General features: G+C 36.2%; 1 protein-coding gene across 1 annotated transcript in view; it reads right to left on the minus strand.

The window, feature by feature from the left end:
- Positions 1-27,482, minus strand: part of DPYD (dihydropyrimidine dehydrogenase) — a 1,126,518-nt gene that overhangs the window by 536,307 nt on the left and 562,729 nt on the right. The window contains exon 12 of the mRNA XM_069063397.1: positions 2,513-2,697. Within this exon, the coding sequence (XP_068919498.1) occupies positions 2,513-2,697 (185 nt within the window). The remainder of the gene's footprint in view (positions 1-2,512; positions 2,698-27,482) is intronic.

Here is a 27,482-nt window from a genome sequence, read left to right on the forward strand (position 1 = left end):
CAGGCATCCTTCTTGTATCTTCAAGATCATGTTCTAAATTACTATGTAGATTATTCTCAGGATAGAGAAAATACAGAGAGGGAAAAGGCAAGGATATTGGAAATGGGGATAGGCAGATATTGATGGTGATTTTTTGGGTGACTTTTTCTTAATAATGAGATTTCTTCTCATATCTTTGGCATTTTTTCCCTCAGGTACTTTGGGAATAGTATCATCAGGCCTGAAAACTGGTCTTCTACAGAATCTCCTTTATGCACATTTTGTATAACCTAGCTGCTTTTCCTATATTTGGTTTCTTCAATATCACATCCACTTAAAAATATTTCAGGATAATGACATTAGAATTCAAGAATAGTGTCTCCACTATCCTTAATGGTGAAGAGTTTGCTACAAAAAACAAAAACAAACAAAATACTCTGCAGATCTTTTCCATATTTTGTCTACTTATTTTCCCTTGATTTTCAAAGTTGATTCTCTTACAAGTTTTCTCTACTTTAAATGTTCACAAAATAATTAAACTATCTTTTCTATATGATAATAAACTTCCTGTGCCACATCTCCATCATTGTCCAAGGTCTTCTAGTGAATGCATATAATGCAAATTATTTTACATAAATTGCAAGTCCATGCAGCAAACCATTGATAAGTATAAGGCACATGCTACAAAATTTTATTTGGTGATGGCAAACTAGCCTTATTTATACTGCAAGTGAATTAACCATATCACTAGTTCATTATTTCCGTTCCAGTTAATTGGAGTTTATAGACATAATTTATTAAAGAATGAAAAAGAAAAAAAGAAAATCTTTTGATGAGATGGTAAAGAACAAGAAAATAAATTGTAAAAGTATTTTGCTGAAGAAAAAGTTTAAAAGGGATTTATCTTCAAAACTTACATGTTTTATTTTATTTTGTAGTCAGTTGACTGAGTACTAAGCTATATATGGTAGAGTAGCATGCATAAATGCACTTAATTTTCTGTCCTTTTATGTGTTGCTTCTTTCACTGTCTTTGCTCATGAATACTTTTTATTCTGTTTACTGCTTTGTACATGACACTGTCTGGAATGCAGAAGTAACTTGTTTGATTTAAAATTGATTTAAGTGCCACATTGGGAATTATACTTTATACAACCTACTTGATTCAGTCGAGTCAGTAATTCCATATTTTCTTTTGCAGTACTTTTTCTTGGTGTAGCCAAAATGTCAGGATGCTGGAGATGAATGCTCATGAGCTCAGTAGAAAGCTTGCCTCTATCCCTCAAGCATTCCCCTTTGCCAAATTCTGTGGAATTTATCTTGAGGATAGAAATGGTGGGGCTTAACTTTGAGTGATGAACTATCCCCTCATATCCTAAAAGATTTTTTGGGGGGGAATAAAGGTATGAGAAACTCTGAGGGCTCAAGAGTGGAAGCCATGGAGGGAATCAACACCCCAAGACATTGTGATGTATTAAATAACTTTTTAAAAAGTCAAGTCAATGAAAAAAGAATGTATTTCCTCCACATATAGCATTTTCCATTTAGAAGTTTAATTAACTGACCTAATTTTCCACTCAATGTAACTAAATCTCTTCATAATACCTAAGGTATGGTCAACTAGATGGCCATTCTGTCACTATCTCAAAATCAACTCATTTCACTGTCAGTTTAAAATTACGCTGAAATTTGTCTTAGCTCTGATATTCAAAGCAACATAAGAAGGCTATTCCTTCTTATATGTGACAATAGTCCAAATAACTGAAGAGCATGACTCTCTTCCCTTTGTCTTCACTTCCATAGGTTAAGGTTTCCCAATTCCTTGAACCAATATTCATATGACTTGCTCAATGGCACATAGGTAACAAATGTCAAAAGTGAGGCTGACTTAAAAAGAATAGATCAGAATCATTACTTCTATGAGTAGTACTACTGTCTTGATAAGATTTTGTAAGAACTTTGATACATAATAATATGCTAGTACTGAGTTTTATTAAGTTTCTGTTCAATTAAAACATATTGTGATTTTTCAAATAAACTTCTGTTAAACTAAGTCTTTCTTATTCATTACTTGTCCATCTGATTTTAAAAGCTACAGGAAGAATTTTACATTTATTCTAGTTAAATTTTATCTATTGGTTTTGTTGAGATTACTTTGAATATTGTTTCATCAAATTACACTTCCAGTTTTGGTTTCTGTGAATATTTTATTAACAGAGCTTTCCCATCTTTATCTAACTTATTGATAGATAAATATATAGATAGATGATTGATACATAGATAGATGTTTCAATTGGATAAGATCAAGGAAAGAGACTTGTGGTCTCTAATTCTATATTGGCCATTAATTCCTGGATACCACATCAGCAAATACACTTAAATATTTTATTATCCCAGGCACATTTCTCCACCTCTTCCATAACAAACATTTCCCCAAATATAATTTGTGTCACAGAAATTCTTTGATATTTAATAGCAAAAATAAATGAATAACTGTTAGCAAATATCAATTAAAACTAAAAAGGGAGATATACCTGTATGTATTTGTGCATATACCAAGAAGCCTGCTTCCCATCGTTCACTGACTCCACTGTAGTATTAGCCAAACCAGCAACGTCACCACCTGCAAACACCCAAGGTTCACTGGTTTGCATAGTCTCTGGATCTATTTCTGGAAGACCCCATCGATTAAACTTGATAGGATTCATGGCTTCTTTTACTGTAAACAAGAGAGAGAATCAACAGCATATGGTCAACATGATTTACTAATGATGTGAAAAAACAATTAGGATTGTTATCTGTTTTCAAGCATTTGGAGTATTGTCTATTAGTAGTAATAGAAGGTAATGGGTTCTTTCTTATTGGAGAACTTCAAGGAAAAACTGAATGACTCTTTATTATTGAATGTGAAATAATTATAATTCTTACACAATTTGGTTTAGACTAAACAGCCTACTGCAATGGAACTCATTCCATTTCCCTCAAAATCCATCCAAACATCCTTATTTCTATTGAAGGCACCCCCATCCTTTCAGTCACCTAGTTTACAACAGTGGAGTTATCTTTGACGCTTTCCTCTGCCTTTCCCTCTCCCATCCTATGCAATGATTTGATGAATCCGATTGATGCTATTCAAAGAACAACCTTTATACTCATACCCTTCTTGTCACTTACCCAACTTCTATCCTGTTTCAGAACCTCATCACCTTTTCCATGTCCTATTGGAATTACCTCATAATTAATCTCTCTGCTTCCGAACTCTCCCATCTACTATCCATTCCTTGCAGCTGCCAAATTTATATTCCCAAATCATGGAACTTAACTATATCATCTTCTACTTAAAAATCTTTTCTTGGACCCTTACTGCCTCTAGAATAAAATATTACAGGAGGGCATTTAAGGACTAGCCCATTCTACTTCCCATTTACTTGTCTAGTTTTATTCCTATTACTCCCTCTTCACATATTTTTCCATTAATGGTAAACTAGCAGCCATCTCTCCATAAAAGATATTCCATTTCCCATCTCTTCCATGGATTTACAGAACTGGAATTCTGGAATTCAATGTCTGGAATGCACTCCCTCTCCAATTTCATGTCATAGAATCCAAAACTTCCTTCAGGGTACAATTCAGGTGCCACTTCCTACAGGAGGTATGTCCTGAACTCTCTTCCTCTTGAAATTACATTCTTTCTCCCTCTCTCTCCCTCTCTCCCTCTCTTTCTCTTTCTCTCTCTCTCTCTCTCTCTCTCTCTCTCTCTCTCTCCCTCTCTCTCTCACACACACACACTTTGTATCCATCCATCATATCATCTATCTACTCATTTATATATTTTATTCATTCATTCATGTATTCATTAATGTATATATGTCTCTCTGTGTATATATGTGCATGTGTATGTACAGTGTATGTGTATGTTTAATGCATGTATATGTGGTATGCTCTGAATTCCAAGAGAATTCAAGATCCTCAAGAACAAGGGATGTTTCCCTCACACCTTATATCTCTAGTTACTGGCACATAACAGGAGTTTAACATATTTGTTAACAGTTTGCTGAATCAAAGGTCATCTGAGATTTCTTCCAACTCTGATAGCCTGTGGTTTGTATTCTCTTCCTTCTCACACTCTCCTGGAGTACTTTTTCACTTCCTACCTTGCATTATATATATATATATATATATACATACATATACATATAGTTTGTTTGTTTTAAGCAATCGGGGTTAAGTAACTTGCTCAAGGTTACACAGCCAGGTGTTTCTGGGTGGGTGCTAAGTGTCTGAACCCAGGATTCGATACCCAGGTCATCCCGACACTGGAGCTGGTGCTCTTACTTGCTGTGCCACCTGGCCGCCCCCTTGCATTATATTGATGTGCATTTGTGTATATGCACACACAAATATATACACACACTTATATGTGTATAGATGCATATTATTTCTATGTGTATATACATCATGAATAAATATATACACATATACAAACATGCATACACACTATATGTGTGTACATATATATATATATACATGCCATCTTTTCAATACAATGTAAATTCCTTGGAGGAAAAAAAATGTTAAAAATATCTCATGTGGGGGCGGCTAGGTGGCACACCGAATACAGCACCAGCCCTGGAGTCAGGGGGACCTCAGCTGAAATCCGGCCTCAGACACTTAACACTTACTAGCTGTGCGATCTTGGGCAAGTCACTTAACCCCAGTTGCTCTGCCCTCCCCCCTCCAAGAAAACAACAGCAACAACAACAACAACAACAAAAACAAAATACCTCAAGCTTAGTACAGTTGTTTTTGCAAAGTAAGCAATTAATAAAAAGTTTTTATTAAATCATACTATGTCTGAAGGGTGACCAGGTAACTGTCATATGAAGTTTGCTTAAGGAATGAGGGATGTTCAGCCTAAGGAAGAAAAAAGTTAGGAGGGAACACTATACTAATCTTCAACTTTCTGAATGGTTTTCATGTTGAAGGCGAGATTAGATTTTTCTATGTGGCCACAGAAGACAGAACTAGAATTAGTAGGTAGAAGTGGCAGAAAGGAAGTTTTAGTATTTTTTTTTCATTTTTCAAGTGCTTTATTAACTTCTGATTTACATCATTCATTTCCGCCAGATTTTGAGTTACACATTTTCTCCCCTTTTTTCCCCTACCCACTGCCCCAACATAGCAGTCCCACAGTATATTCCCTCCTCCTATCTGCTCTCTCCCATATCTTCTCTCATACCCCCTTTGACTTTTCCAGTAGGGCATGGTGGATCTCTATGCCCCAGTGCCTGTATATCTTATTTCCCAATTACATGTAAAATAGTATTATTAATAGTATATGTATAGTATACATATAGTATATATATATATATGATAATATATTAATATATAATTAATAATAGTGTGTGTGTGTATATATATATATATATACATATATTTAAACATTTGATTTTAAAACTTTGAATTCCAGATTCATTCCCTTCCTCCCTTGTCACATGCCCTTACTGGAAAGATAAGTAGTTCAGTATAGGTTATACATGTGTAGCTTATGCAAAACATTAACATGGTTGATATATTGTAAAAGACTGACTATATTTCCCTCCCTCCTATCCCACCTCCCACTAAATCTATTATCTACTTTGATCCCATCCCTTTTCAAAAGTGGGTGCTTCCACCTTCCCTCCCCCCCCCAGCCTGCCCTCCATTCCGTCATCCCCCCTCTTCTCTCCTTCCCCGCTACTCTCCTGTAGGGTGAGATACCCTATTTAGTGTGTATGTCATTCCCTCTCTGAGCCAAATTCAATGAGAATAAGATTGACTCATTCCCTTGTGCCTTCCTGTTCTCCCACTCCATTGTAACCATTTTCCCTTGCCTCTTCTATATGAGATAGTTTACCCCATTCTGTCTCTCCCCATTTCCTCTCATTATATTCCTCTCTCACCTCTTAATTTCACCATTTAAGTGTCATCACTTCCTATTAAATTGGTCCTGTGCTTTCTATCTATGTCTACCTGTAAACATATATACACACATTCACATATGTATTCATACACCCATATACCCTCCGATGTGTATATATATATATATATATATATATATATATACATCCCCTTCAACTATTTTCATACTGAGAAAAGTTTTATGAATTACAATTATCGTTTCCCCCCGTAGGAATGTTAATAGTTCCACTTTGATAAGTTCCTTATGGTTTCTTTCCCCTGTTTAGCTTCTCATGCTTCTCTTGCTTCTTGTATCAGAATGTCAAATTTTCTACTCAACTCTGGTTTTTTCATCAAGAATGCTTGAAAGTCCTCTATTCAACTGAATGACCATATTTTCCCCTGAAACATGATACTCACTTTTGCTGGGTAGATGATTCTTGGTTTAATCCCAGCTCCTCTGCCCTCTGGAATATCATATTCCAAGACCTTCGATCCCTCAGTGTAGAAGCTGCCAGCCAGATCCTGGGTTATCCTTATTGTGTTTCCACAATATTCAAATTATTTCTTCTTGGCTGCTTGTAATATTCTCTCCTTCATCTGGGAATTTCAGAACCTGGCTGTAATATTCCTAGGAGTTTTCTTTTTGGGATCTTTTTCAGGAGGTGATCAGTGGATTCTTTCAACCTCTATTTTGCCCTCTGGGTCTAAAACATCAGGGCAATTTTCTTTGAGAATTTCTTGGAGGATGATTTCTATGTTCTTTCTTTGATCATGGCTTTCAGGTAGTCCAATAATTTTTAAATTATCTCTCCTGGATCTATTTTCCAGGTCAGTGGTTTTTCCCATCAGATATTTCACATTGCCTTCTATTCTTTCATTTGTTTGGATCTGTTTAATAGCATCTTGATTTCTCATAAAGTCATTAGCTTCCATTTGCTCCAATCTAATTCTGAATGAATGATTCTCTTCAGTGAGCTTTTGAGAGTCTTTTTTTCCATCTGATAAATTCGGCTTTTTAAGGCATTCTTCTCCTCACTGCCTTTTGGAGCCTCTTTTGACATTTGAGTCAGTCTGTTTTTTAAGGTGTTATTTTCCTCAGTCAGGCTATTGACTCTCATTTTGTAATTTTCTTGCATTGTTCTCATTTCTCTTCCCAATTTTTCCTCCACTTCTCTTATTTGCTTCTTAAGTTCCTCTATGGCCTGTAACCAGCTCGTATTTTCCTATGATGTTTTTGTTGCAGGAGTTCTGACTGCACTGTCTTCCTCCTGTTCCATGCTTTGATCCTTTTTGTCCCCAAAATAGGAGTCTAATGTTGGGTTCTTCTGTTTGCTTTGTTTCCTTTGCCTGGTCATGCTGCCACTCAATTACTTGACTTTTGGGCTTTTTGCCACAGTAGGACTCTGCTACCAGACAGGGGAGCTTCTGTCCCAAATGCTGGGGTTTTCTTAGCTGCTGGAGGTATTAGTTGGGCGCCCTTGCTGAAGCCTTCACAAGCTCTGGCAAGCTGGACATACACCCCAGGACCTCCACCCTAGACCACAATCCAGATCCAAGCAGGTTAAAGCAAGAGTGAATACCCCTCAGACTGGTCGCTTGGTCCCCCTACACTCTGCAGGCCAGGAGCTGAAGCTGCTACACGGTTGCAGAGGCTGCACCACAGCCCTCAGCAGCTTCTTGCCCTGGGGGCAAAAGCTGAGGCACTCCCAACTACTGGGTCCCAAAGTCCATAGTGCATTGACCTCTCACTTTGTCCATAGCATGTATGTCTTGATAAATCTGGAAACAGCCACAGCTGCTGGAAATGACCACAGCCAGCATCTTGTCAGGCCTACCCTGGGGCTAAAACCTCCTTGTGGAGCTGGGCTGGGCTCCCAGAGGGCTGTGCTTGCCAATTCCTTCCAGCCTGCCGGGCTCTCCTGAGTGGGAGGTTAACTTATCTGTGTCATTTTGCGGGTTGTGTAGCTCCAAAGTTTGTTTAGAATACCCTTTTACATGAATTCGGGAAGGTGGAAGCTGGTAGCCGCAGAGGACCTGCTTCTACTCTGCCATCTTGACTCCACCCCTGAAGTTTTAGTCTTGATGTAACAAAAAATGCTATTAATTTAAGTTGTCCAAAAGTGGATGTAGCTATCTTGGGTGGTAGCAATTCTCCATTCATTGGAGTTTTTCAAGAAATGTCTGGACAACTACTTGTCAGGGATATAGTAGAGAAGATATCTAAGACACATGAGGTTATGTGGTCTCTTATTTCTGAAATATTTAATGACATTATCTATTCCCAGAGTGTTCTAAGCATGCATAGAAGTACCCTAAATGCTACAGTATAGTTACTTTGTGATTTTTACCATCAAAAAGCTTAGAATTTGGTTGCTCAAATAACTAGGTTTGATAAAAACCAAAAAAATTATAAAGAAATGAATTTTTTGAGTGAGTCACCATACTTTACATTTATCTTGAATCAAATAACATTAGGTATGGATAGCTCTTAAAGATGATCTAGTCTCATTTTCCAGATGAGGAAAGATAGAAATAGGGTAAGCAGTTTTCCCAAGATCACATAGTTAATGACTATTTGAGCTATGACTAGACTTTAGATCTGACTAACAACAATATAAGGCTTTACCTAGTGGGTTAAAACTGTTTTTACACATAACAGTCCCTAAAAGTATAAACAAATGTTGTTGTTTTTTTTTAATTCTTAAGGGAAAGCTAAGTGGTGTAGTACATAGAGCCCTGGGCCTGTAGTCGGGAAGATTTGACTTCCAATCCAGCTTCAGACACTTCATAACTGAGCCACCTTGGATACAATACTTTACCTCTGTTTGCTTTTGTTTCCTCAACTATAAAATGGGGATACTAATACTACCAACCTCCCAGAGAGTTTGTGAGGATAAAATGAAATAAAATCTGCAAAGTGGCTGGTAGATAGGAGGCGCTCTGTAAATGTTAGGTATTATTGTTTTTGTCACCTCATACCTCTGCTTTTGGAAATAAAACTTGAAAGCCTTATCAAAAATAAACAGAATAGTTACTTTTTTTCTAAGATTTTCATAGTAGAACAATTAGTAATTGCCAAACCATGGAAGACATTAACAAATCGCTAGCCAAATTCAGTGCAAAAGAAGGTCAGCTTCTTGAGAGTACAGTAACTACTCTTCCATTATTTTTATTTGTAGCCATAGTAGTTATTAGCACTGCAGCTGACACATAGTAGGTATTTGATGATTGATATGTTAATGAAATGGGATTCATATAATTCTAGGAAGAATCTACAAATTTGAGGAGTACAAAGAATCTTATCTTTCTGGATCCATTCAAAGTGAAAAAAAAAAGAGAAAAACCAGAAGAATGCAGTATCCATTTTGATGGCATACTAGGAAAATTGAATGTAAATGAATGAATTAATGAAGAATCCTGAGGGAGTAGCTGAAGGGGTTTTTTCATGTTACATTTGGGATAGGGACTGCACATATGATTTCACTGGTATAGGGAATGCCTGGATGAGAAAACACATTCCACTAATGTAGTTAGGGATTCTCTGTCATTTATAATATCAGAAAGTTGCCTAGACCACTTAGAGGTGAAGCAAATTGCCCAGCCACTACATGTCAGAACTGAGACTTGAAACCACATCTTCCTGACCAACTCTCTCTCTACCCTGTCATACTGATTTTGCTTTCCAGATAAGGAAATTTCAATGTGAATATTTACTAAGCAAGATTAGTTTGTTGTATTCATATGCAACATGAAACTTATAATAAAATATTTAATTTTTTAAAAAGTGATTAAAACAGCTTTGTGCTAAAAGAAACTATGACTTGTCATTTAAAACTCTGAATTTAATTTAGGCAGATTTTTCCATCATATAAGATCTGATGATTCCTTTGTTATTTGAGTCTGATGAGGAAAGCTCACCGAGAAATACATCTTAAATAATAAGTTGCATATGTTTCAAGCAATTCTTAAATATTATGAAACAATTTTGTACTTCCTCAACCTTTCAAAAGAATTAGGAGTCCCTTGAAGTATTATTTTTAAAACAACTCTGTGACTGTGTTTAGTTTGTATCCACCTCTCAAAAAAAGAAGAAAAGGGGTGGCTAGGTGGCACAGTGAATAGAGCACCAGCCCCAAAGTCAGGAGGACCTGAGTTCAAATTTGACCTCAGACACTTAGCACAAAAACTAGCCATGTGAACTTGGGCAAGTTACTTTATCCCAACTTCCCTCCAAAAAAAAAAAGAAGAAAAAATTAAACTTAAATTGATATTATGACTACAATGTGGGGAAACTACTGTGTAACTGGATATTTGCTATTTTATTGGGTTCCAACATGTTTCAATTTTTCATAAATTGAGGGGAAAAATAAGGCTTGACTCCTTAGTGAAAAAAAAAATTCTAGAGAGAGCTCACATTGGAAATGGGAGTCTGAAGTAAGAGAGTAATTTAAAAATATCAATTAAATAATATAGACGAACTCAGAGGGGAAACTTCTACTAATATCACAGGAGACAAGTGAATAATGAGGAAAGGAGAAAATATGCTTCTGACAAAGAGTTAACAAGTGATAAATACACATAGATAGGACAAAGGGTCACAGTAGCAAGGGTAGAGGTACAAAGCACTACACTGTCTTGTTAAATTTGTCAATTTTTCAGATCAGTCACAACAATGTAGGCAACTATTCTCCATTGAACAACACAATAAAGAAGCTTGCAGCACCCTCCAACTATTTTCATTTGGAAGACCATAGGAGAGATAACCTTGAATTACAGCATGTGGATAGATTAAAGGTATGTAGTTTAACATGGGAAATGGTAGATTTCCACAACTTTCTGCTTGGACATCCCCGATTTTTTCCTTATGCAAGGAAAAGAATCAGTTCTGAAGGTATTTCTAAATATGTCTGCTAAATAATAATGATAATGATTCTCATAATGATGATAATACTGAAAAATAAGTTTATAAATATATATATATATATATATATATATATAGTGTTTTGTGGTTTTCAAAGCACTTCACAGGTACTATCTCATTTCAATCAATCCACAGGTATTTAGTTAGCACTTACTATGTGTCCATTCCTATGCTAAGCACCATGAATTCAAATATAAGTGGTAAGAAATATAGTCCCAGTTTTCAGACCCAGGAAGTTGTGTGGTTATTTGAAAAAAAATCTGTCTTTCCAGTTTGAGGACTGTAGCAGCAAGTACCCCAAGCACGTCCTCAGGGTTTGCTGCCCATACAGGTTCTTGGATCTGCTTTGTTAAAGGAAAGCAACTCAAAATGGGTTAACAAGCTTACTTTAATCAGTCAGACATATATCATTTACCTTGTTCAGGGGAAAAAGGTCAGCACCCCGAACTTCAAAGTATACAGGAAGAATTATCAAGACAGAAACAGATCAAGTAGACAGATTTCCAAACTGTCCAACCATTACATCCATACCCAGTCAACATCTGGGTTTCCACATCTGGATTTTTCAAAGCCGGGGGACTCTCAACAACAGCTTCCCAGAATTCAGATCAAATCACAGAACACTTCTCAAAGTGAGTCCCAAAACAAAACTACACATCAGGGCTTATATAGCCTTCTCCTGGCTCAGAGAATGTAACAACCTTTTGGACCCACTGGCCAATCAAAAAGTATCTACTGAAAAACAAGCCTCCCACCCCAGGCTTCAGGTGCACTTTAGCCTAGGGGCAGGGAAGATCTTCCAAATCTGCATTCCCATTACAAGAACCTATATTCAAATCATGTCTTAGCCATTTACTACCCGTGTGCACTAGGAGAATTCAAATGTTCCTAGGCCTCAGTTTCCCCATGTTGAAGATAAGGGAAGTCAGACCAGAGGACCTCCAAGTCCCTTCAAGTTTTAAGTCCAAGACACTTTAGACTGTGCAAGTCATTGTGCATACATTTTCTCATTTCAGTTATATGAGAACTTTTTGAATTTGGTACTTAGAGTCATTATTTTCTCCATTTCACAGAGGAAGAGGGTCAGTGAGATAAGAGAGAAAGGGGTTATCTTTGATCTGAGATATAAAGAAAACTAAGTATCAAAAAAATTGTGATGCTTAGCACCATTTTATTTTCATCATTGGTCCTAGATATATCTTTTTATCTATTCATCTCTTATAGAGGGCTTAATTATGATATTTACTTATTCCAGTTCAAAATTTTAATTGTACACATGTAGGAAAGGGTTGATTTGAGTTAACGGCAGCTTATTTGGGAAAAGTGATGTAGAAGATTAATATTCAGACATGTTGGATTGAATTAAATTGAAGGGGTTTGATTTACCTAGTAAATAAACTCATAGCATTAAATTTAAGAAATTGGATTTGCATTCTTTCAAGTGTATTTCTTCCTTCCTTCCTTCCTTCCTTCCTTCCTTCCTTCCTTCCTTCCTTCCTTCCTTCCTTCCTTCCTTCCTTCCTTCCTTTTGCTTTTTGGAGGGCAATTGGGGTTAAGTGACTTGCCCAAGGTCACATAGCTAGGTTTTTTGTTTTAAGTGTCTGAGGCCAGATTTGAACTCAGGTCCTCCTGACTCCAGGTCCAGTGCTCTATTTACTATGCTACCTAGCTGCCCCTTCAAGTGTATTTCTTAAGTCATTTAATATTTAACCCATTCTCGGTTTTCTTGGCAAAGATACTGGAGTGTGTTGCTATTTCCTTTTCCAGTTCATTTTACAGATGAGGAACTAAGGCAAATGGGGTTAAGTGACTCATTCAAGTAAGTTTCTGAGGCCAAATTTGAATTCAGGTCCTTCAGAATCCATGGCTGGTACTCTATCCATTGTGTCATCTAACTTCCCAAATCATTTAATAAAAGTAAATAAATTGTATGTCCTGTGATGGCAAAAACTTAGAATAATCTTAGCTAGCATTAGAAAAGTCTTATTTAGCTATAGAAGTAACAATTATAGGATTATAGCTCTAAAGTTGAAAGGGTTGGCAGAGGTCATTTATTCAAACCCCTCCCCCCAATTTTATAAATTCCTCAAAGAAAGAATCTGTAGTCAAGAGAAGTTATCAATATTGCCCAAGGTCACATGGAATTAGTATGATCTAAACATTTTTAGCCCTTAGACTCCAACTTTATCATATGTCCTGAAACCATATTTTTAAAAAGTTATGTTTCTATGCAACAATTGAATAGATTTTAATTTATCTTTAAGACTCATCTGATCACATCTTAAAAGATATTAATTACTTGATCTGTGGTCCTTAACAGACCATTTGCACAATTTGCCAACTGTGAGTGAGTTTTATTATAGGCAATAACCTCAAAAACATCCAACCAGTCTCAAGAGATCCATGGTTATTCAATTCAATCTACTCTTAATAATCACAGTTGTCTCATACTATTAGTGAACAATTTCAATAATTAAATTCATAATTAAGGATTAAATTTAAAACACTGATTTTCATAAAAGCAAAAAACTTTAATATATGAAGAAATTAAATTGCCACATGTATACAATATAAACATAAAATCTAGCATCAAAAATATAATTTACATTTATGGGTGGAAAAGTTGTTATCATTTTAATTAAGCAGTTATTTGTAGAGCATTGTGTTTAATGCTAGATACAAAGAATTATGATACTCTTCCAGTTCTCACAAAGATTAAAACCTTGTAAGAATGTAAGACACAAACACAGTTATCTATAATACACTTCATTATAAAAAAAAAGTCAAGAGAGAAGTATAAAACAAAAGGGCTGTTTATGGTCCATGAGAGAAGCCTTCTCCAATAGGGAGGGATCAGAGAATGCATAGTGGGAGAACAGCTTTGGAAATTTGGCTTTAGAAGATGAGCAAGGATTCAACAGATAAAGGCAGAGCATTCCAAGAATAAGGAACATGAGGAAAGGAGCAAAGGCAACGAATCATAGGACATTGTTGGCAGAGATTAATTTGCTTTGCACCTGAGTGTAGAATGTAAGTGGGGGAGTAACTAAAGAAGAGGCCAGAAAAAATAGGGTGGTATCATGTAGTAGAGTGATTGGAATTAAGTGCTTAAGAAATATTTGATGAATTTAATTGAATTGGAGATTCTTGAATACCAGGCAAAGGTAAGTACTCAATACGCTATAGTGAGTCACTATGTTAGAGCAGGGGCAGGTACATGGCACAATGGACAGAGTACTGAGCTTGGAATCAAGCAGTCTTGTCTTCCTGGGTTCAAATCTGACTTAAGATGCTTATTAGCTGTGTGACCCTGGACAAGTCACTTACTCTCTGTTTGCCTTAATCCACCGGAGAAGGAAAGGACAAACACTGCAGTATCTTTGCCAAGAAAACCCCAAAAGGGAGTCATGAAGAGTCTGAAATGACTGAATAACAAGAACAGGTTTTTGAGCAGAGGGGAGTCATGACCAAATTTATGCATAAATATGGGTGGCAGAAAGGGGGCAGTAGTGGGGCTTTAAAGATCTATGAGGGCAATATAATATTCCAGGTGGCTGAAATGAAGCTACTACTAGGATATTGGTGGTGGGACTAGATTAAAGGAGATGTATGTGAGGCCTTGCAGATGTGGCATCTTTAGGACTTTACAAGTGATTGGATATAAGAGATAATGAAGAACAAACAATAATCAAAAGATCTCAAAGGAGACACTAGGTGAAAAGGTGGCACAACTAATAGAAATAATGGAATCTGGAGGAATAGACAGGTTAAAGGGAAAGATAATAAGTTTAGTTTTAGACATGATGATTTTGAAATGGCAGTGGAACCTTGAGGTGGAGATGTCCAGAAGACAGCGAGAAATGTGAGTCACAGGCTCGGAATAGAGAGGTCAAGGCCAGGCTACAGATTAAGGACCCAAGTTGAAGCTACGGGAGGGAGTGAAAATGTTAAGAGAGTCTAGAGACAAAAGAAGAGGGTCATGGGGAAAATCTTGGGCAGCACTGATGTGGAGAGATTGGGAGGAGGGCAAAGAAACATAAGGAGAACAAACAAGGAACTATTAAAGAAACAGCATATGAACCAGGAAAGTGTACCATTTCTGAAGTCAAGGGAGGAGAGGATATTCAGTAGGAAGTTTTAGTCAATAGGGTCAAGTCCTGTAGAGAGGTCAAGGAGGATGAAGACTTACAAACAGCCCCTGGATGTGATGGCCATCCCTGCCATCTGAGATGATTTTCAGTAGATTGGTCAGGGCAGAAGTCAGATAGCAAGGCCAAGGGTGGAGGAGAGAGTGGGTAGAGGAAATGAGAGCCCTGTCATCTCCTGAAAATGATCTTTTCATTTGTCAGGCAGGTCTGTTTTCAGGGATTCAAGTCTCTCATACATTTATTGTTTCATCTCATGGGGAACAAAAAAGAATCAAAAGCAAAGCAGTCTATTTCAATGTTCACATTTCAATTCCCTTTCATAATGACACATAATGCCTTATGCCAATAATAACACAGAACATTTTATACCAATAACAGGATCTGGTATTTTATCTTCAAAGCATTTCCCTGAAGGAAATATTTGAAAAGAGTAGGCACAACTGCTGCTTATAAAACCAAGGAGACAATCTGGTGCGGCATACTAATCACTAGACTGGGAGTCAGAAGACCTGTGTTCAAGTTCTTACTGTCAATTACTAGTCATGTAACTTGACTTTTTCTGAGACTCAGTTGTCCTCATCTATAAGATAAAAATGATAATAAAGTAGTTATTGACTTTGGATTATGAAAGTGCTTTGTAAACAGTAAAGCATAATGTAAATGTAAGTATGAGTTGTTAATATGAGTATAAGAAATGACAGATTAATATATACTTGGTATTCAAAACTGATACACAGGCACCAATGGTGAAGCAAGGTATCTTCTATGATAGCAACATGCAAAGGCGAGGGCTATTGCTTCCAATATTCTTAATTTCCCTTTGTAATACATCATGGATCTATAATTTATTAATTTCTCTAAACCTTTTCTGAACCTATTCAATTAATTTCTTTTTGTAGCCTTTATCTTTCTGTACTTTTTTCTTTGTAAGTCTGTTCTCCTGAGAATGACCTTTAATAATCCCTTGATTATTTAATCACTTTGACTGTCATTGTTGGCACCTTCTGCATCTCTGCCATGGTTCTTTTCATGTACTCACCTAGGCATATATGCAAATGAAACTCAATGGCATATCTTCTCTCCCACTATTAACCAACTTAGAAGGAATGAAAACAGAAATGGAGTAAAAACATTATATTTACATTTATAAATCAAATAATTAATTGCTATTTCTCCTTTTTTTTGGAGGGGCAATTGGGGTTAAGTGACTTGCCCAATGTCACATGGGTAGTAAGTGGTAAGTGTCTGAGGCCAGATTTGAACTCGGGTGCTTCTGACTCCAGGGCCAGTGCTCTATTTGCTGCACCACCTAGCAGCCCCAACTGCTATTTCTTATAAAGTATTAAGTGAAGTATTATTAAGAGTCATATATAGTTTATCCACTTATCTAAAAAGTATATACAAAATAACTACTTGGCAATCATCAGAAAGATGTATCTTCCCACAGAAAGTTTATTGCATTTGAGGTGACTGCATAAAACTCGAGGGCCTAAGAGTTGGACAGAAATGAAAGTAGAAAGAAAGCCAACAGCATAGTCTCCCCAAATGTAATAATATAGCTCCATCCCACATATTCACTGGAGGTTTTAGGCAGTCTTTAAAAGATCTCTGTCTTTCTTAATGTGCACTGGAGGGCTAAGATTCAAGTTTTCTCCCTTTTGCTGATTTTAATTACCATTGTTTTCGAACTAGTTATTTTAAAAATGAAGACATAGTAAGGTGGCTTTACAATAATAATGATGTAATTTTTAAGAATAGGACCTTTTATTCAGTCCTAATGTAATGCATGAACTATTTTTTCTTTCTTTCCAAGGCCTAATTGTATTGTGACACCTAAGTTCTTCAATAAAAGCTGTAGCTTAAAATTGCAGAAACTGTCCCTCAGGGACACATCACTAGCAGATGCAGATTGCCAAGGTCAATTAAACTGATGTAGCCCTGCTGTCATATATGTAAAAGAGAAATCTGCTAGCATATGACAAGTATATTTCTCAGTATTTATAAATGAATGTCAAATTTGTTGTATTTTTAGTATATGAGTATAGAATGATTCTCCAAAAACAACCCATTGGTAATCATAACAAAGAGACATTATCACTGTCCTTTTTGGATGATTAATAAGCTATAGGATTCAACATCGTATACAACTTGAAAATAGAAGTTATAATTTTTTTAAAATGCTGAGAACCACACATTAGCTTTTCCCATTGATGAATAGATTTCAGCATTTTTTAAAAAAGCTATCCAATACTCTTTTACCCCATCTCCAAGTATGGAGGCAAAACAAAGTGGAGAGTAAAATTGATATTCTGGAAAAGGCAGACCAAGGAGGAGAAGAAGAATAAAAAACACCAGTAACAACAACAGAAACCTACGAGAATGGTAAGGATCCCTTTACAACTCTATCCTCTTTCCAATATGTCACACCATATTTCCAAATTATAGAGCAGTCAACATGAGAACCCTTCTCTATGACTAGAACAAGTTTGGGCCCATCTTTACAAGTGACTTGCAGAGTTTTCTGAGCCACTAAGAGGTCAGGGTCACTCAACTAGTATGCATCACAGGCAGGTTTTGGACTCAAGCTTTCTGAACACTGAGGTTGCCACACAATGCTACATTTCTTTCACTTGGCTGATGAAGCCTCCTCTTTCAAACCTACCTCCTCAATAAAACTTTCCCTAACCACACTATCAGTCCATCTTTTCCTCCTCTGGTTTCACAATCTCAGTACTTATATATGATACAGCAAATTATTTGGTTAATTTTATTTTTTCATCTTTTCTTTCTCACTTGGTTATTAACTCCTCCGAAATCAATTAATAATTTGCCTTACACATCTTAGGTTCTTAGAGACAGTCTTTGCATTGATTAGTAATTATAAAACATTTATTAAGAACTTGTGCTAGACACTGTGCTAAGTGCTGGGGATACAAAAACAAATTTTTAACAGCCCATGACTACTAAGAACTTGCTTGCTACTAGGGCCTTGAGACCATCGACAAGATAGTCAACCTCTCAGTGACCCAGGCAACACTGTGAGTCCATAATTCCCAGATGGGTTGAACTGTCAATTTGTATCTGTGGAGAGAGTTTCTATATGGGCACTACTCTACACTACAAGTATCAAACTCATGGCTTGCAAAATTACCAAGTGTTTAAAGTGTAATTGGGGAATGTTTAACAAAGTAAATATAAATATAGTGGAAAATGGTTAAAAATGTACATGTAAAAGTGTACATGATATATATTAAAAATAAATCAAAGATAATTTGAGACAAGAAGAAGGCACCAGAAACTTGAAGATCAGGGAAAGTTTGAAATAGAAGTGACAGTAGAGTTGATATGTGAAGGAAACAGATTCTAAGAGGTAGAACTGAGGATGTAGGGCATTCCAGGCATGGAGATGTATAACATAAAGCCACAGTGACAGGAGCTGGTACAAGATGGCTTGGATTCTTATGAGACTTCTGTAAAAGTTATGTCTCAGGGTGTTGGGATGGGAGTGTGACCCAAAAAGATAAAAGAAAAGGAAGAGAGAGGGTACTACCCTTCCTCCTATGGCCCAGGATGAAGTGTTAAAGGCTAACAGACAGGCAGAGAGCTGGAGCTGGTGTGGTGGCCAGCTGGAGCTGGCATAGTAGTACAAACCACAGGCAAAGATGCAAGTTTTTGTTGTTTTCATTTTTCCCATCCATAGACCACAAGGGGAAAAAAGTCAAAAGGAGGGAGAATGGACAAGAGGTATTGATTACTGAGACTGGTGGTGAATCATAAATTTGTCTGGGTGTGACTGGTATATTTTTTTTTCTGTTATAAACTGTGTTTTATCAGTCTAGTTATTATATCTATACAACAACAATAATAATACCAGGCATTTACATATTATATAATGCAATTAAATTTTGCAAACCATTTTTCAGATATTTTTTATCATAAACTTCTTTCTTCCTCTCTCTTTCTGTCTCTTTGTCTCTGCCTCTGTATCTCTTCCCCTGTCTTTCTATTTCTTTGGTTTTCTCTGGTTCTGCCTCTGTCTTTCGCCCTTTCTGTCTCTCTGTCTCTCTCTGTCAGTCTCTCTCTTTCTCCCTCCTTTTCTCTCTCTTTCCTTCTCTCCCTCTCCTTCTCCACTACCCACTCTAATTAGAAGCTTAATAATAAGCTATTCATATGTGCTTTATAACTAAACCTCTGTGGGCAGAATTAAGGCGAATCTTAGACTTTTTGTCTTTCCCATTAGACTATGAATCTCTTCCATTGTTCCAAAATGTAACTTAGATGCCAGAAACACTAAGACCAGGATTTTTTGGCTTTCCATAGTGACATCAACCATCCCACATATAGATCCTAGAGGTAAAAAGGATCCAATGAATTTTATTTAGTGGGTTACTAACATTGTCAGAACTACATTTTGGGGGAAAAAACATTTTGTCAATTATATGGAAGATTTATCAGCAAGTATAGAGAATTGAGATATTCTACTAACATACCATGTTGCCCATATATGTTTCAAATATTTTACTTTAATTTCTTTCATCACTTTCGATTGTTAACTCCTTGAGGGCAAGGATAATTTCTTAATGTGATTTGTGAAATACTATTATACTTATAAGCATATTTAGGTTCTCATAAATCATTTTTAATAATTATCATGAGATGGTAGAAACATTTAAACTATATAGTGCTACCAAAATATTTTATACATATGAATAAACAAAAGAATTAAAAGAAATATTCTCAATGTTGTAACCAAGGGAACTAAAAATTACAAAAATGGAGATAAGCAAGAACCCTTTAATATATAATTCCCATTTGCCACACTTAAAGCACATATAAAAACAAATGGAAAACCAGTACTAAATTATATCACGGGCAAAAACAACAACAATATTATTAAAATAGTGACTAAAAATTTTTAATTAACAAAACAAATCAAATGGAAAAGATTCCCTAAATAAAGCTTTAAAAGTGAGCCTATGTGTGTTTGACTGCCATGACTAATTATGTATCCATGTAATGTGTGTTCAATTTGGGCTTATTTAAATAGCAGAAATGCTCATTAGCTGCAGTATATCTGTGAAGCTTCAGTAAACAGTTTAATGGTTTTTATGTTTAACCAATTTCATAAGTTCCTGTAATTTTAGCTTTAGCAGCTCATTAATGTTATTTTTGATATCCATCTTACTGACTTTTTTTTACTCGGAATTGGCAGTAGACACTTCAATTCAAACTTAAAACATACAGTAATAATTCATTTAAATAATTTTAGTATATAAGTAAATGCACAATTCTGAAACGATGTCTTAAATTAGAGCTAAACTCAGATTATCATAAATCAGGGCATCTCTTAGTTTTAGATGAGGTTGTTAAAATAGCAAATAAACCAACTATCAGAACATTTGGGGACCAGCTGAATGAACTATATTATCAATGTATCATAACATATACAAATAAAGATATCAATGGATAAACAAAGAAAATGAAAGAACAAAAGGGGAAGAGAACTCATATTGACAAATTCATATAGGAAAGGGAATAAAGCTGGCCTGGTTGAATTCAGCAGAAGTAACATGGATACAGATTTCATCTCAGTATAAGGACTTTTTCATCTCAGTATAAGGACTTTCCTAACAATTAAAGCTTATAACAGTAAAAAGGGATAGAAAGAAAATTTGTGATTTCTCTGTTACTGGAAATGTTCCAGGCAGGTTGACCAACATGTTGTTGCCTCCCAAATCAGAGATATTAAATTTGACATCTAGAGGGACACTTAGTTTGAGGAAAGTCTTCAATACTGCATTTTGTTTTACTGAGTTCGATGTATTAATTTAAAAATAATTGATATCATGGGATCTTTACATCAGTCACTTATTTGAATAGAGAAAAATAACTTGGTATAAAATGGAAGTTAATCTCTGCCTGTTTCTTTCTCATGTTTTCATTGAGGTTACCCCCCAAAATGAACAGACCATTAAGATTTTATAGCGATAAGAAACAAGCATGTGTGCCTTTTGAGATGTGTGCTCCCCGAAGATGCTTGTCCCTGTCAAGGAAGACATCTTAGGCAGAGTTTGAAAAAGGAGGGACTGCCTCTTGATCGTGAGGTCCAGCAAATGCTCCTATTTTCAGATGACTGTGCTAATTACTCTGATCCTTGAGAAACCTACAAAATCTCCCCAGCCAAATCCTTAGTATGAGGAAACAAACATACCCCCCCCAAAAAAAACCCAACACAACCTGGTCTATCCAATAATACCCTGAAGATGAAGTAGATGAAAAAAAGTATGTAACTTATATCATACATGAGGCTGAATGGGCAGAGTGTCAACTTAATAAAAAATACATATCCTAAACACTGATTCTGTAGATCAACGATAAACTGGGACCAAGTCTGAAGAGAAGAGATGATGCTGAAAGACATTTTTGGAAACTGCAGTGTGTTTTCAGTGATCCAAAACAACAACTGATATTTTAAAATCTAGGTCATTCTTGACAAATGTTATATTGCTATGAATCATGAAGCTCCATGATCTTGGAAGGATAAAAAAAATGTGGTTTTCAGAAGAACTGTGAAAGAGAAGGGGGGAGGTGTAACATTGTTTATTCCAGAAAATAAGCTTTTGTCTTGTGTTGCTCAGAACTTGGCCTCCATGATTCTTTTCAGTCAGCTCTAAACTGTTTATTCCCTAATCTCCTCCTACTTCTCCTCCTGTCCATCTCTGGAAACTGTGGGCTCTGACAGGTGAGCTTTCTCCTTCTCATGCCCAGAATTAGAACACTGCACCACTTCCTGGGCAGCTCTAATGATACTATTATTCTACTCGTCTAATTTCTCCCCACTCATTTAATTGCAATTCTGGGTTCTTATAGGTTAGCTTTCTGTTGTCCAGATTTAGGCCACCATGTTACCCCCTGGGCAGCTTCATGTCACAATGCAGCCTCTTAGGTGCTCTTCTCATTAGAACACTGGGCTTCAGTAAGTAGGCACTGTTGATTGATCAGTACATTTGACCCAGAAAAAGAAGGCAGCCTCAAAGGCTTGCTTCAAGTTAGGTATCTCCTGACTTGATAAAATCAAGTTAAAATCAAATAAAGCTATGACAGATATAAAGAGGGAGATCATTTATCAATAACCTTCAGAGTATTTATACAATATGGGTATCCCGGTTTAGGAAGGACATTGATGAGTTTGAAACTATTCAGAGGAGGGATATTATGGTTAAAAGCTTTGGGTGAACATGATTACAGATGGAATTTTAAAGTGCCATATTATTTCTCAGTATGACATCTACAGAAATTACACTAAAATTTTTGCAGGAATCCTTGCTAATGAAAATGTTTTAAAAGTGTTCAAGTAATATATGGTTTTACTGCTTACATGTATAGACATGTGATATATTGTATATGCATACATATATATCTGTGTATATATTCTACTGACACTTTTGAACTCAGTTACAGAGCTCAGCTACTTCTAGCAAGAAAGACATGCATTCTAGTGAAATATAGTGACAAAAAATGAAGTAAGGGAAATATGCTTCATGTCATAAGACAAAGAAGACTGTGGTGGCAATTAATGAAATCATCAATAAAATAACTATTTGAGCCATAATTCATAATCTTGTAGTTTTTAATATGTACTTAGGGAAAGTCTCAAGTTAATAAAATACAAATAGCTGTCTTAATGTATTGAAAGACTGCCATGAAGAAGAGAGATTAGGCTTGTCCCACTTGGCCCTAGAGAACAGAAATAAGAATAATGGATAGAAGTTCCAGAGAGGAAGATTTTATCTTGATATAAGAAAACACTTGCTAACAATTAGAGCTGTCCAAGACTGTGATGGGCTGCCAGTGGCAGTAATAGTTTCCCATAACTGGTGATCTTGAAAGGGAGTCTGAGTGACCACTTGCAGAGACCACTGGTGAAATATGGGTTAGACTAGAGAAACTTGGATGTCCCTTGCAACTCTCTGATTTGGCAAAATGATCTGAAACATATGCACAGATGAAGGTTCAGGAAAGATGCTACAAGACAAAGTTTTGTCTATTTACTGGGCCTGGAAGTGAAATTAAGCCAAATATAGTACAAGGATATTACTTATTCTCTGAAAAGAGGGTTATTGTTCCTGGTTCATGAGGTACTAGTTTCCACCTCAATATCTTTGTTCATACCCTTTCCTTCAACAAAACTAAATTTCTTCACCTTTAAAAATTCAGATTCGTCAATAACAAAATACCTGTTAATTAATTCAAGTATTATATATTCGTTGAAGGATATTTTTTTCCAAGAAAATCCAGAGAAGAGAAAATGCCAAAGGTATATATGTGTGGAAGGGTAGAGGGGAACTCACAGATTATATTAGTACCTCCCCAAAGTCAATTAAGTGACCATCCGTAGTTATCATTCCTTAAAATTATTTGCCAATATTTATCATTTTTCAAAATTAAAATGCATTAAGTACATAATGAGTGTAGAGAGCAAGCTTGCTTTCTCAACTCATTGATACTGGAGACAAATTGCATTCGGTAACACAGTTGACCTTAAGGACCAGACAGTCAAAATGAGGACAGATAAGAACTGAACCTGTGATATCAAGATTGGGAAGTATTCCAGAATAAGGGAAGTTGTTTCACTAATGCAGCTCACCACCTTCTCTGGAAATTAAAATCTTTTAAGTTGCCTACACTGCTGAGGCTTGAGGTGGCTTGTTCCGTGTCTCAAAGCCTGTGTATGGCAGAGGAAAGATATGGATTCAGATCATTTTGGACCTCAGACCTACTCTTCATCTACTAGACCATATTAACAATACATGATAACAACAAAAGTATCATTTACGTGGTGCTTTACTATTTGCAAACAGTTTTCGATGTATTATCTCATTTGATCGTCATGTAACCTTGTGAGGCAGGTACTATTATTTTCTCTACTTTACTGATAAGGAAATCTAACCTGAGACAGGATAAGTGAGTTGGCTATTTCTGTGTTTATTGTTTATTTCATGCAGAAAAAATGCTTAACTTGAAAAAAACAAAACACCCTGTAAAGCCTCTCTTGAAACAAGGAGTATCTCATAGAAGTGGTAAGGCCATACAAAATTCCACTATAAAAGCAAACTCAGAAATATACTCAGTGAATAAGTCAGCTAGTATTTATTAAGGTCCTACTATGTGCCAAGCAGGCACTCTGCTGAATGCTGGTTATGCAAAAAAAGGCACAACAGTAACCACAACAGCAACCACCACTAGACCCTGCTCTCAAGGAGCTGACAATCTAATGGGGAAGACAACACGCAAAGAAATAAAGTACCTACTAATGAGATATATATGGGGCAAAAGAGGGGTCTTACTTGTTTTCTTCAGGGGGAAAGGCACCAAGATTAAAGACTGGGAAAGAAGAGACCTCAGCTGAGACTTCAAGGAAGCCATGGAAATAAGGAGGTAGAGATGAAAAGGAAGAGGTTCAGGAATGGGAGACATCCAGGGAAAAGCACTAGAGCTGGGAGATGTAATGTCTTGTTTAACAAACAGCAAGGAGGCTTGTGTCGCTGTATCACAGAATACGTGGGGATGAATGAGGTGTAAGAAAATTGGAAAAGAAAGAAATGTGTATTGAATAATTCTACATACATATGTGTATATAGGTGTGTATATGTGCATGTGTGTGTATGTATATACACATGTATATATACACATATACACAAACAGACATACATATTTGTGTCTAATGGTAGCCATCTATAGTGAGAAGGGTAGGGGGAAGGGAAGAAAAAAGTGGGGAAAATAAATTTACGTGATAATTTTGTTATATATTTGAAAGGAATAGCAAGTTATGCATAGGAGATTTGTAGTTTCATGTTCAATCATCTTTTTATTGTAATATGTTATGGAAATGCTTATTTTATTCCACAAATTAAAATTAAAAAGTAAGAAAATTGGAAAGGTAGGGAACAGGGAGATTATAAAGGGATTTGAAAGTCAAACAGAATTTTATATTTGATCCTGGAGATAGTACAAAGCCACTGGAGTTTTCTGAGTAAGGAAGGGGTGATATGATTAAATGTATATTTTTAGGAACATAAGTTTGAAAGTTGAAGATTAGTAAAGGAAGAGACTTGAAGCAGGGAGACCCACCCATGGGCTTGTTCAGGTGGTGAAGCCTAATGTGATAAGGGCCACACCAGGGTGATGGCTTTGTTAGAGGAAAGAAGGAGATGAGAATGTTAGGAAGGTAGAAATGATGGGACTTGACTACTGATGGGACATAAAAGTAAGAAAGAGTAGGTTGCTCACAGGAAAGTGCTACAGAAGAGACAGAGCTAGAGGTAAGCCTGAAAAGATGGGCAGCACTAATGGTAATGCCACTAAGCATTTTAGCTTTATACTTTATAAATCACTTTGCTGCCTATTAATCACTCACACTTATCTATTTGATCTTAACAGGAATCTTGTGAGATAAAACCAAGGAAAGTGAGGTTCAAAGAGTTTCAGTGGTTTGTCCAAGGTCACCCAGCTAGTAACACAGCAGGTCTTTGAAGGCTCATTCCTGACTTTGAGTCTGGGTCCCTTTTCATGACATATTACTTCCTATAGAATGGTGGTCCCCTTGACAGAAAATAGGCAGGCAGGAGCTGAACAATATAAAGTTTAATCTGTACTACTAACATGACCGCACACTCATTTTTCTGTTACCTCTCTCTTAGCAATGCCAATACTTTGGGAAATCCGAGGAACTTCAGTCTATAAATCACTCTATAACCAAGGCTGGCATAATTACTTTGAAAGCACTCTATAAATGCAAGCTATTATTAACATCATGATGATTTGTGGCTTTTCAATTTAATTCAATATCTGTTTGCATCTCATGAAGTGGGAAGGCCTGAGTTCAAATGTAATTCAGATACATACTAGAGGTAAGGCCTGGAGCATTCTTAATCTCTGGTTTGCCAGTTTCCTCAACTATGAAACGGGCATAATAATAGCACCTACCACCAGTTGTTGTGAAGATGTGAAGATCATCATCATCATCATCATCATCATCAACTAGTGCCTACTGTGGGCCAGGAACTGTGCTAAGCATTTTACAAATATGGCATTTGATATTCACAACTCTGAGATATAAGTGCTATTATTATCCCCATTTTACAATGGAGGCAAATAGAGGTTAAGTGACTTGTCCAGGATCACACAGCTAGCAAATTCCTGAGGCTAGATTTGAATCCTGGTCTTTGTGACTCCAAAGGTAGTACTTTGAGGGGAAAAAAAAACCCATCTATAAAAAGTACTTATCACAGTCTCTAGAAACTATATAGTAGTAGTAGGATGAGGAGTAGGAGGAGGTACTATGTAAATGTCTGTTCCCTTCTGCTACTTCTAAATATTTCATTCAGTATAAGAACTAACTTAGGTAGATATGCTGTCCATATTTTGTTCTTCTATACGATTCTAACTTGTTATAAAAAAAAATGAAACATAAAACCTTCAAGGCCAAGAGTGGTTTCCATCAACAACAGTAAAATAAAGAATTACACAGGTCAATAAAGTATCATTGGTATCCTGGTTTTAGAAATTTATCATATAGCTGATATTCTATGATCATTATGCCAAAGACTAACACTCACTTCCTACAAGAAATTACAATTAAAATGTATTCAGAAGAAAAGTATAGTTACATAGAAACTTCTTTAACATTTATAATAGTTATAATTGAAAAAGTGATGTGATTAATATAGTACATGTCAAGGACTCTATACATACATACATATACTATATGTGTGTATATATGTATACATACACACATACATATAAATAACATGTGTGTATAGACACACACTGGAATACCATATAAAAAAATCACTACAGTCAAAAGACATAGACTCTGGTGACCTGGCCCTACATTTTAGGTGGCTTGTGACAATGAGGAAGTCAATTTACCAATCTCATTTATTCAAAGAAAAATTTCCTCATATATAAAAATGAATGTACATGTGCATGTTTATAAATGTATATATTACATATGCAACATAACACATAATGACATGTATAAATACGTATTTTACCTACTTCATAGAGTTCTTTTTTTTTTTTTTAAAGCAATCGGGGTTAAGTAACTTGCTCAAGGTTACACGGCCAGCTATTTCTGGGTGTGGTGCTAAGTATCTGAGCCCAGATTTGATCTCCAGGTCATCCTGACACTGGAGCCAGTGCTCTCACTCGCTGAGCCACCTGGCCACCCCTAACCAATTAGGGTTAAGTAACTTGCTTAAGGTTACATGGCCAGGTGTTTCTGGGTGGGTGCCAAGTGTCTCAGCCCGGATTCGCTCCCCAGGTCATTCTGACACTGGAGCCGGTGCTGTTACTCACTGTGCTACCTGGCCACCCCAGATTCATAGAGCTCTTGAGAGGAAAGTGCTTTATATGTAGAATGTATAGTACTTTGTAAATCTGAAATATTATTAGTATCTTATATGAGCATAATATTTCATATTATGAAAC

The sequence above is a fragment of the Petaurus breviceps genome, unplaced genomic scaffold, assembly GCF_028583685.1.
Source record: "Petaurus breviceps papuanus isolate PSGF00001 unplaced genomic scaffold, PetGlider_PUasm1.0 90564, whole genome shotgun sequence".
Lineage (NCBI taxonomy): Eukaryota > Metazoa > Chordata > Mammalia > Diprotodontia > Petauridae > Petaurus > Petaurus breviceps.